At 44.3% G+C, this 13006-nt stretch overlaps 1 protein-coding gene across 1 annotated transcript in view; it reads right to left on the bottom strand.

Annotated features, from left to right (window-relative positions):
• Positions 1-11768, bottom strand: part of LOC106575479 (probable cationic amino acid transporter) — an 18771-nt gene extending 7003 nt beyond the window's left edge. Inside the window, exons 1-5 of the mRNA XM_014151993.2 lie at positions 11567-11768; positions 5668-6000; positions 5327-5512; positions 4980-5216; positions 1-93 (exon numbers count right to left, since the gene is read on the bottom strand). The exon at positions 1-93 is cut by the window's left edge and continues 125 nt beyond it. Coding sequence (XP_014007468.2) covers positions 1-93; positions 4980-5216; positions 5327-5512; positions 5668-5782 — 631 coding nt within the window. The 5' untranslated portion in view covers positions 5783-6000; positions 11567-11768. The remainder of the gene's footprint in view (positions 94-4979; positions 5217-5326; positions 5513-5667; positions 6001-11566) is intronic.
• Positions 11769-13006: the final 1238 nt, after the last annotated feature.

The following is a 13006-nucleotide window of genomic DNA, read 5'->3' as shown; positions in this document are numbered from 1 at the left end:
CTACTGAGTTCTTCACCCCCAGGGCCACGATCACTGTCACAATCACTGCTATCAGCAGGGCCAGGAGGTCTGGGTACGACTGCTCTCCTTTACCTAGAGGGGGAGCGGAGGGAGGGGAGGAGGGAAAGAGTGAGGGGGAGCAGAGGGGAGAGGAGAGGAGGAGGGAGGGAGAGAGCGAGTTGGAGCAGAGGGGAGAGCGAGGGAGAGAGGGATGGGGACAGGGAGGGAGGGGGAGCAGAGAGCGAGGGAGAGAGGGATCGTGAGGAGTAGTGAGGGAGGGGAGAAGGGAGGAGAGGAGGGAGGGAGAGTTAAATACACACCACACCGAGAGGTAAACATAAATGTTTTATTTAACCTTTATTTAACCAGGAAAAGCCCATTGAGACCCAGAGTCTCTTTCAAGGGAGACCTGGCCAAGAAGGCAGCAACAATCAATACAATACAGAATTAAAACATACAACAATACAATACAATTCAACAACATGATCCAGCCTAAAATAAGCATTTTACACTCCTCTGTAACAGTCTCCCATAAAGAAAATGTATTCATTCAGTGGCACTAACATATCTAGATGAAGCGTGGATTGTAGACTATTCCGTGCCTCTGGTGCACAAGACGAGAAGGCAGTCTTGCCTGTTAAATAAAGGTGAAATAAATAAATAAAAATAAATACTGTAAATGTCCTGGGGAATTTAAGTAGCAACCACCTCGCAGACCAGGTATGGTAACTGCTGGTGGTGAAGGAGACCAGAATAAAAGGGCTTTGTAGATGAACACATACAAATGTAGCTTTCTGCGCATATAACCAACCTACCATTTGGTACAAGGTGCAATGGTGGGTGAGTGACTTGGCATTTGTAATAAAGAGGCTGCATGCATATATAACAAGTCACCATAATCAATTACAGAGAGAAAAGTGGCCTGAACAAGCTTCTTTCTAGCCATAAGTGGGAAGCAAGCCTTATTACCAAAATAAAAACCCAATTTCAATTTAAGCTTCCTCACAAGATTATCCATATGAACTTTAAAGGACAACTTGTCATCCAACCATATACCTAAGTATTTGTAGGATGGCACTTTTTCAATGGATAAGCCACCAGATGTGGCAATGCTCACCTTCTCTGGCCGAGCTTCTCTGGAGCTCTTCAACAGCGTGAACCAGAGAAGGAGCACATTCATATATGTATCATCTGCATGAAGATACAACTTTGCTGGTTGCATTCCATTTCCCAAATCATTACAACAAATTGAGAACAACACAGGAGCTAAAATGGAACCCTGGGGCACACCTCGATGAATCTCAAGAAAGCTAGACTTGTGACTGTCAGTATAGACATATTGTGTTCTACCAGAAAGATAGTTCTTAAACCAATTTACTGCCCCTTCACTGAGACCAATGTTACTGCTAGCAACAATTACTGGTCAACTGAATCAAAAGCCTTTGATAAATCAACAAACAGAGCAGCACAATGCTGCATTTTATCAAGTGCATTTACGAGGTAATTTGCCACTTCTAAAGCTGCAGTTGTGGTGCTGTGCCCCATTCTAAAGCCAGACTGAACCCCGCTTAGGACTGTTGCGGTGACCATATTACCGCCACACAGGTGGTCACGAGTCATGAAGGCAGTCAAATTCCACAAGACCGTTTAGTCACGGTAATTAGGCTTCTCCAAGCTCTGATGTTGCTGATGGTCATTAGTAGCCTACCAAACTTGCTAACTGCCTGGTGCTCAGCACTCTATTGTCCCTGTAATCACTCTGACATTAATGCAAATGTGTTCGAAAATCAAATCAAACACTTCATGAGACCCCATGAGCTCATGTTGAGCAACGTTTCTATAGGGTATGCAAATGCTGGAGAAAATAGAGTGATGGCCTCTATTAAAAAGAGGAGGATCCCATCAGCTTTCTATAGGCTAGACCTACTATATTTATTTCTCAACTTTCCTAATATTAAGCACATTGCTTCTCTTTACAACAGGAGTATAGCCTACCTGGCTGGCATGAAAATAAACCATGGGGAAAGTGTCCTCCATTCGCTATATAACTGCATAGATTACATATTTTTTCCCATTGCCCCTTTTTCGATACAGGTGCATGATAATGGTCCATTCTAAAGCAAAACAAATTTCACACATATATTAAAGACAATATTAAATCAAGAATAGAGTGATGGGTGACAATATTAGCCTGTCACTTGTGAATTATATTTTATCACTTGTGAATGATGCCCAATATAAGAAACAACACCTTTTTTTTAGACTTGTTCGAATCATAGTCGCACACCTCATGTAGCCTAGCCAATAAGCCTATATGCTTTAATAAGGTTTGTATCACAACTAAAGTGGCCAAATAACTTCTTAACATTAAGCACATTAATGTGCTTTACAATGGGTGTAGAGCCTAACTGGCATATATAAGCAGCGTGTGAGTTTCAAGTTTGGGGAAGATAATTTTCTCCATAAAAATGCACCTTTATAATAAAAGCATTACATGCATAATTGCATTTGCGGTCACATTTGATAATGGTGTTTTCCACTAATGGAACATTTGCGCTTATAGCCTACTACCATGTGCGCATTGCTGCGCTTATAATGTGAAGAAATAGCCAAGTAGTTTATCAACATTTTAAACGTTCTGATCTGTTAGGTCAGCCACATTCCATAAAAAAGTTTTTTTGATACTAGTGTTTGTATTAATTTGGGATCTATCGCATCCCACAACGGTCCCAGACTGTTTGGAATATTTATTTCTCGCACAGAAGAGAGTAGGTCGATTTGTGGTCTATGGGGGATAGTTGATTGTCATAGGCTAGTGCTTTTGCTGTTCGTTAGGCCTACTCATCTTGTTGGCTGACGAAAAGTAAATGCGGACAGTTCATCCAATATCTTCAATATTGTCACGCCCTGACCTGAGAGAGCCTTTTTATGTCTCTATTTAGGTTTGGTCAGGGTGTGATTTGGTTGGGCATTCTATGTCCCTTTTTCTATGTGTTTGCATTTCTTTGTTTTGGCCGGGTGTGGTTCTCAATCAGGGACAGCTGTCTATCGTTGTCTCTGATTGGGAGCCATACTTAGGCAGCCTGTTTTTCCATTGGGGTTTGTGGGTAGTTATTTTCCTTTTTAGTTCTTGATAACCTGACAGAACTGTTGCTAGTCGTTTTTTGTTTATTTTGTAAAGTGTTCATTCTTTCTATTAAAAGTCAAGATGAATACATTCTCCGCTGCACCTTGGTCCCATCCTTTCAACGGCTGTTACAAATATGCACCTCAGAATTGGATAAGGACGCGCACAGTTGCGTCCCTGATGTGTCTGTCTTAACTTGTAGCCTGTGAGAAATACCCAATCATGTGATGGAGAGCCATGTGAGTGAGAGATGCTTCGGATTGCGCAGCACACTCAGGGAGAAGGGCACAACGCAGCACTCCAGGCCGCAAAAGCCATGGATTTTTTAGGGTGCATTACAGCCACAAAGGGGAGGCCGTCGTGAAATTCAAGGTATTATTAAGTGCTCATCAAATTCTGAATGAGAGACTATTGGAGTGTGTACAGCCTACACAAAAAACAAAGCAGAGCTCATGCCTTTCAAGCGACTTTTCTCAAATCGTCATTAGAGTCTCATCATGCAGCCTTACAATGTATTAAAAATCAGAACATACAGGCCAACATTTATATCACAACTAAAGGTACATAAATAACTCTAAATTAAGCATATAGGAGTACCTATTCCTTTGTTAACCGCTCAACACAGAATAGCTGCATATGCGCACTCCCTCAAATTGTTTGGGAGTTTAGAGATAGAACGATAGTTATTAGCATCTGAGGGATCTCCACCCTTTAGCAGTGGGAGGACATGAGATGATTTCCAAATGGAGGGAATGGAATTGGTCAAGAAACTCAAGTTGAAAATGTGAGCCACAGGTTCAGTAATAATACCAGCTGCTATCTTTAAGAGGTAGGGATCCAGGTTGTCTGGACCTGCAGACTTTTTAGTGTCTATTGCCTTTAGTGCTTTACAGACCTCAGCATAAGAAACAGGCTCAAAGTTAAAATAGTTCACACGAGGGCTTATATAATAGTTTACTGTAACAGAGCTTAAATTAGATGCCTGGGCCCCAACATTATCAAAAACTGAACCAGCAGAAAACACATGAACACACACTGTCAACAGTCATGCACCGTGCCAACAGTGTGTGTGTGTGTGTGTGTGTGTGTGTGTGTGTGTGTGTGTGTGTGTGTGTGTGTGTGTGTGCGCGCATGTCTGTGAGCAGAGGGAATGGACGGCAAGCTAGATGGCCAGCTGTTGTAAAGTTCCCATTTCCTTTTCCTGTTAGATAGATTTTGTCTCCCTCTGTCTGTTTCCACAGTTCCTAGACTGTCACACAACTGTCACAAAACCCTCGCTACAATCCACAAAGAGGAAAACTATCAAAACCCTGTAGCATAACCCTCGCTACAATCCACAAACAGAAAAGTAGTGATCATCTGTTATGTTGAGGAATGAGCTTTCACTGTCTGTTTCTATACTGCTAGCCACTCTAGACATCAGGCTCACATTCAGGAAGGTGAAACCTACTGACTTGTATTACTACTCTGCCTGTCAGAAAGGCATGGCTGTTCATCACACTATATTTCTACACTGGACACAGCCAAGGTCTCAGGGAAGATTATGTCACAGCTCCTGGTAACACATTTGACATTTTATTCATTTTGCAGACACTCTTATCCAGAGCAACTTACAGTAGTGAATGCATAAATTTCATAAATTTCATTTCATGCATTTATTTTTGTACTGGCCCCCCGTGGGAATCGATCCCACAACCCTGGCGTTGCACACACCATGCTGGCGTTGCAAACACCATGCTCTACCAACTGAGCCACACACACCCACACAAATATACAGCACACACCCTCCTCCCTTCTCTACCCCCTCCCTCCCCCTCCCCTCTCCTCCTCTCCCCCCTCCCTCCAGACTCACCCAGGCCGTTGAGTGTTCCGATGTGCGTAGTCATAAACGTGGAGATGCTTTTATTGGCTAGTGAGTCCGCCATGCTGCTGAGAGCCGACGCCCCCGCGGCTGTACCAATCAGGTACTCTAGGATCAGGTTCCAGCCAATGAAAAAGGCCACACACTCCCCCACTGTCACGTAGCTGTAGGTGTAGGCTGAGCCTGTTGTCTTGGGAACGCGAACCCCAAATTCAGCATAACACACTCCTGAAGGGGAGACACACAAATATCATGTAGCTGTGTGTGTGTGTGTGTGTGTGTGTGTGTGTGTGTGTGTGTGTGTGTGTGTGTGTGTGTGTGTGTGTGTGTGTCATTACCTGACAGTATAGAGGCGACAGCAGCGATGATGAAGGAAACGATGACGCCAGGTCCAGCCATCTCCTTAGCAACCAGCCCAGAGACCACGTACATCCCCGTGCCAACGCAGCTGCCCACCCCTAGTGACACCAGGTCTACCGTGGACAACACCCTCGCTAGTTTGGTGCCATGGCTGCTGGCACCACCTGTACACACACACTTACATTAGCATACAAACACACACCTTAACATAAAACACACACACATATCCACACATATACCCCCACCCAAACACACACACATACACACACATTCCCACCTTCATTCACACCCCTAGATACACCCCCCTGTAAACACCTACCTGTCCCAGAGTCCAACATGCTCTCGACCGGTTTGGTCCTGAGGACTCTGGAGGTGAAGGAGTGCCATCCTGCCCGCCACTGGACACGCTGCAGCTTACCACGCAGACCTGACATATTGAGGTCACAGATCAGGGGTTAGAGGTCAAGGGTCAAGAGAGGGCTTCAGCTTTTTTCTCTATTTTCGAAAATAACGTTTATCCTTATGAAGACGGGTGGAGTGGGAGAGAGGATGGGAGGAAGAAAAGTGTCTTCTCTCTGGTAGTCAGGTGAGGAGGGTGTCAGCAGTTCCTCATGGTGATATAGAAGTGTTGTCTGTTGTCTCAGGTGTCCATCTGTAACAGAAAAGCCCATGTTTTTACACATACAGTACAATACAGCTGACAACATATGACACCATGTCTGTGTCTTGTCCACAGCTGTTTGACAGTTACAGTCACATTGGGAAAGATATGACTGGTTATCCATCCTTTACTGTAAACACACGCACGCACGCACGCACGCACGCACGCACGCACGCACGCACGCACGCACGCACGCACGCACGCACGCACGCACGCACGCACGCACGCACACACACACACACACACACACACACACACACACACACACACACACACACACACACACACACACACACACACACACACACACACACACACACACTCAGCGAGGTGTGTGTTCCAGAATGAGTTTCTACCTGAAAACAGAGAACTAATTATCAGCTGGTCCTTGTAGACCTGATATTATAGCAACCATCTCATTACACCCCGCCATAGATGACAGTTCATATCCGTCTGTATGTGTTTGTGTGTGTGCATGCGTGCGTGTGTTCCAGATGACTGTGTTGTGTTGTAACTTCCTGAGTCATCATCACTTCCTGATTAGATCTGACCTGAGATGAACTCAGAGCTGATGGACTGTAAGGACTCAACTCCTCCACTCCCCCCAATCTGACAGAACACATTGTTCTGTTACAGACCCACACAAGCAGACACAATATAATTACACCCATAGACAAATAATTACAGGGTTGTGCGTCCCAAATGGCACCCTATTCCCGATATAGTGCACTACTTTAGTCCAGAGTACCGGTCAAAAGTAGAGCCCTATAAAGGGAATAGGGCTCTATTTGAGACACAGTCATAGATTCAACCTTCAATCAACGAATCCCCTGTCCTCCGCCCAGTCAGTCAACGACTGCACTCATAGAAGATGATTGAATAAAACCATTTGGTCTAAAGTGAACAAGAGTTAATACACAGTATGTGTGACCCAGGTAGGAAAATAACCTGCTCTGATTACTACTATTACTGCCAAGCTCTTTCCCTCTTTCAATGAGCTTTCTTTCTTTCTCTCTGTTTCTTTCTCTATTATTCCCCCTCTGTCTGCACTCATGAAGAGAGGGAGAAATCATTTATGTAATGTGGGCCAACGCACCTCTCAATCATCGAGCACTACTTAATCATCACACGCACGTTCACACACACACACACACACACACACACACACACACACACACACACACACACACACACACACACACACACACACACACACACACACACACACACACACACACACACACACACGCCTCTCAGCCATCAACCACTTACACGAGGCCTGCAATTACCCAACTGTTTAACCACAGTGGTTGTAAGTGTGTGTGTGTGTGTGTGTGTGTGTGTGTGTGTGTGTGTGTGTGTGTGTGTGTGTGTGTGTGTGTGTGTGTGTGTGTGTGTGTGTGTGTGTGTTGCGTTTCGGTTTAACCACAAAGCAAGGCACAATACTGGAGAGTGGTGGGCATGGCAGCTATTGTCCCTGCAGAGTGTGGATAATAGGACATAAAGGATAAGAAAGTAGGGATGATGATGGAGGGATGAGCAGCAGACTGATAAAACAGCTCATCTGTTCCCATCAGACACAGTATTGATCTCAAACACAATGCAATAGGATCTGTTCTCCCTAACTAGAAGAACAGGAGTAAACAGCCCATTACAAAGTCCAGCCGTCCTCTGTCTGTCGATCGGTCTGTCTGTCATCTGGTTTCCTAGTCATCCTCCATAATAATAAATGATTGTTATTCAATCAGCCAATCAATGAGCATGATTCGTTGATGTAAGAGAGTGGTTAGCTGCGTGTTCCAGCCAACATTCTGTCTGACTGACAGAACGTACATCCTGATTCAGCTTCTGGAACTCAGTACCTTAATAAAGCTACGAGCTTCATTCAGTCCAATCTGGCAACCGATTCAGTCCAATTGGGTAACCGATTCAGTCCAATCTGGCAACCGGCAATGTTCTGATATGGCCACCACTGGACTTCTGAGTAGGTCAGAGTCAGAGAGAGGGTATGTCATCGTTGAGTATAGGACCTGACTCAGGAGAAAGGTTCTCTCTCTCTTCCTTTCTTTCAGTCTCTCTCTCTTTCTCTCTCCAGTGCTGAGTTCAAGAGTGTAGTGAGAGTGGGAAAGACAGCTGGAACGCAGCCCTCCATCTCCCTCTCTTCTGTCTCTCCTCCCCCCCCCCTCTCCTCTCTCTCTCGCCGTCCCTCTATATCCGTGTTCCTTTGGATGACCTTGTATCTGATAACCATGGTAACCATATTGCCAAACTGTGACACATATCTAAAAGGATTGGAAACCACACCAATCCGCTGTACACATCCCTAGGGCCCAGAGTTTACCCCGACCACGTGGCCCGATCTGGTAAAACTCCAGTCTTCCTCTCCTCTCCCCAGTAGAAAGGATGAGACAAAAGAAGAGGAGGAGAGGAGAGTAATTCTATTAAACTACAGTTCTAGTCTGCCTATTCATTTCCTTTCGTTACACATGCAGTAAGATCACAGAGAAAACAGTATAATGGGAACAAACACCCCCCCCTCTCGCCCCCTCCCTCTCGCTCTCTATCTCTCTATATATTTACATGTTCCTGTCGTCTGGTAGGGGGTGGGCTGCTGATGACGGAGATGCAGATGGCTCTGTGATGGTGTGTGTGTGGAGGTGATTGTATTAGCTTTTATGCACAGACAGGCTCTGTGACGTCAGTGAGGCTCCCATTCACAAACCAAATCAGGTTGTGTGTGTTCTTGTGAGAGGGTGAGTGACACATGCAATAGAACAACGTTTATGAGATCATCTACGCACACACACACACACACACACACACACACACACACACACACACACACACACACACACACACACACACACACACACACACACACACACACACACACACACACACACACACACACACACCTGTTGACAGAATGATTGATCTAAATCCATTACAGACAAGCTTATAGGGAGCAGTCGATGTTACTCCCCGTGACATCTAGCCATGACAGGAGGTGAATTATTCAACTGGTATCCCCATCAGGGTTAAACACATCTTGGGATCTTCCTTGGCATGACGGGAATGTAGCCAAACTATTACAACATAACGGACATGACTATTATCAAGACTTCATCAACACCATATTTCAGCAATAAGGCCCGAGGGGGGGTGCTATATGGCCAGTATACCACGGCTAAGTGCTGTTCTTAGGCACAACGCAACTCAGAGTGTCTGGATACAGCCCTTAGCCGTGGTATATTGGCCATATACCACAAATCCCTGAGGTGCCTTATTGCTATTACAAACTGATTACCAACGTAATTAGAACAGTAAAAATACATGTTTTGTCATATCCGTGGTACGGTCTGATATACCACAGATGTCAGCCAATCAGCATTCAGTGCTTGAACCACCCAGTTTCTCATTCCTGTTAATGACTGCTGCTTTCAGCACCACGGCCAGCACCACACAGATGAAAGGGAAAGAGGGACAGAGGGAGATGTAAAGGAGTGAGAGAGCAGAGACACGAGGGAGTGGGTGAGGAAGAGAGGAAGAGGAAGAAAAGGAACATGGGGAGGAATGGGTGATGGAGAGAGAGAGAGAGAGAGAGAGAGAGAGAGGAGGGAGAGAAAGAGAGAACTCTCATGACATGTCATTAGAGATTAGCTTGTTCTCAGGCTCCAGGCTTTCTGACACACAGACCTGTCTCAACATCTCAGTGTGTGCATGTGTGTGTGTGTTTAAACCTCAGCCCTAAATAATTGAAATCAATGTTTCCAGCTTTTGGCTTCTCAGACAGAGAGAGAGAGAGAGAGGAATGTGTGTAGGCTCTGATGACAATACTGCAGTTACCGAGCTCTCTTTGATCCCTCTCTCTTTCTCTCTCTACCATCTATTTCATGCTCAAACCCAGAGATGGAAAGTCATAACACAATAATATACAGTAACCACCCTACCCTAACAAACCGTATCCTACCCTAACTAACCTTATCCTACCCTAACCAACCTTATCCTACCCTAACCAACCTTATCCTACTCTAACTACTTTTCCTACCCTAACAACCTCATCCTACCCTAACAACCTTATCCTACCCTAACAACCTTATCCTACCCCAACAACCGTATCCTACCCTAACAACCTAATCCTACCCTAACAACCTTATCGTACCCTGACACCCTATTCTACCCTAACTACCCCATCCTACCCTAACAACCTTATTCGACTCTAACGCCTTATCGTACCCTAACACCTTATCCTACACTAACAACCGTATCCTACCCTAACAACCTTATCCTACCCTAACAACCTTATCCTATCCTACCCTTACAAACCTTATCATACACTACCCTAACAAACCTTATCCTACCCTTACCACCTTATCCTATCCAACCCTAACCAACCTTATCATACACTACCCTAACAAACCCTATCCCACCCTAACTACTTTTCCTACCCTAACAACCTTATCCTACCCTAACAACCTCATCATACCCTAACAACCTTATCCTACCCCAACAACCTTATCCTACCCTAACAACCTTATCCTACCCTGACAACCTATTCTACCCTAACTACCTTATCCTACCCTAACTGCCTTATCCTACCCTAACGCCTTATCCTACCCTAACACCTTATCCTACACTAACAACCGTATCCTACCCTAACAACCTTATCCTACCCTAACAACCTTATCCTATCCTACCCTTACGAACCTTATCATACACTACCCTAACAAACCTTATCCTACCCTAATGACCCTATCCTACCCTAACTAACCCTATCCTACCCTAATTAACCTATCCTACCCTGCCAGATCCTACCCTAACAAACCCTATCCTATGCTATACTAAACGAGTTGTACCTCCCAACAAATCTGCTCCCAAGAGTTTCCCCAACAGCACAAGTTCAGATGTCGCCCCCCCTCAACACGCACGCTATCATCTATAGAAAAAGACAGACTGATTCTTGCAGAGGATAGGCGTGCACATGGGCGTGCACCCTACTCACGCAGACATGAAGCTATAAACCGGATGATAAGCATCCATTTCGTACGGTCTCTCTCTCTCTCTCTCTCTCTCACACACACACACACACACACACACACACACACAACACAGCAGAGGGTAGCCTTATATCTATCTAGAGGTCCTTCTATGATCAAATAGCGATCAGATGAGATGTAGCCTACTACGTGATGATATCAGGCAGATCTCAACATTTACTCTAGCTGTTGATAAACAAATACCTTTATGTCGGGTAATGTAATAACGAACTCGTATCTCCCTCTCCAGTCTCTCTCTGCTGGTGTCTACTGCAGCTGCAACGGGGATGCGAGTTCCCACCCCGAACACATACACATGCACACGCACACGCACGCCGAGCAGGTGTGACTCAAGAAGGAAACATTTTATCATCAAACAACAACGCGATCCACTGCAGGACACACACACACCGCGGGTCGAATACGCCATTTTCACACACACATAAACAATGACGACACAGACAGAGAAAGTGAGAGTGGGACAGAGATGGAGAGAAAGGATGAGAAACAAATTCACTTACATATTCTACCGTGACCCTGACAGATTAGAGGATGCTCGCTCTCCCCCGGAAAGGCTCGAGCTCCATGTCGGTTGCTGCTGCAGTCTCTCTCTCTCTCTCTTCTTCTCCCTCTTCAGCAGCAGCAGCACATCTCGCGCATCACCAGGAGGCGGTGGGAGGCAAGAGCCTTTTAAATCATTCAGAAGCCTGCTTACACCACGTGACAAGTAATCTATTATTTTGTTTTACACCCCTCCCCCTCCCGCAGCCGAATGGCACTTCGTGGCGTCACTTTCGTCCTCTGAGGCGGGTCCCGGTTCCTCCGCCCGTCCCGTTCAATAGCATATAAACGGATAGGCATAGGCTAGCTATATCATTTCTAAGAGCTCTTGTTTAGGCTTCCCTAGATACCGTTAACCGAATTGATATTATCCTATTGTAGGCCTATGTAGCCTGCTATGCTGTAAACTATTTTACAATTCAATAGGTAGGGCTACTGAATTGTGTCAAGTATTTTTTGATACACTAAAAGCTCCATTGTTAGATTGTTTTAACTAGTCCTCTAGAAACGATAGTCTGTCAGGTACTCAGCAGGAAGGTCTGATATCTCTATTATTAAAACCAGCCCCAGATGGCAAATATAATAACCCAGTCTATCTAAAAAACTGGAAGACCCTTACACTTCAATGTTGTGATGCAAAAATACTAGCAAAATGCATAGCACTCAAAATTAAAAGGGTCATACCAGGTATTGTTCATCCTGATCAGACAGGTTTTTTACATGGACGATACATTGGAGATAATATACGACAACTACTAGAAATAATAGAACATCATGGAACATATAAGAAGACAGGAATTATATTTATAGCGGATTTTGAAAAGGCATTTGATAAAGTGAGACTGGATTTTATAAATGCCTGAATCTTTTCAATTTTGGTAATTCTTTTATAAAATGGGTAAAAATAATGTATAGCAACCCCAGGTGTAAAATAGTAAATAACGGCTACTTCTCAGAGAGTTTTGAATTGTCAAGAGGAGTTAAACAAGGGTGTCTGCTGTCACAATATCTATTCGTTATGACCATCGAAATATTACCTATTAAAATCAGATCCAATAACAACATTAGAGGATTAGAAATCCAAGGATTAAACAAAGGTGTCCATGTATGCCGATGACTCAAGTTATATATTAAGTCTGCCAGCTAGATCCCTGCAATGTCTCATTGAAGATCTAGATAACTTTTCAGTACTCTCTGGACTAAAACCTAATTATGATAATTGTACAATATTACGTATTGGATCTTTAAAAAAATACAACTTTTATGTTACCCTGCAGTTTACCTATAAAATGGGCTGATGGTGAAGTAGACATACTCGGTATTCATATCACAAAATATATAAATAAGCTCTCCACAATGAATTTCAATAGAAAACTTGTAAAAATAGACAAGATCCTGCA

Source organism: Salmo salar, chromosome ssa17 (genome assembly GCF_905237065.1).
Source record: "Salmo salar chromosome ssa17, Ssal_v3.1, whole genome shotgun sequence".
Taxonomy (NCBI): Eukaryota; Metazoa; Chordata; class Actinopteri; order Salmoniformes; family Salmonidae; genus Salmo; species Salmo salar.
The sequence above is the reverse complement of the archived record's forward strand: the minus strand, read 5'-3'. Positions and strand labels throughout refer to the sequence as shown.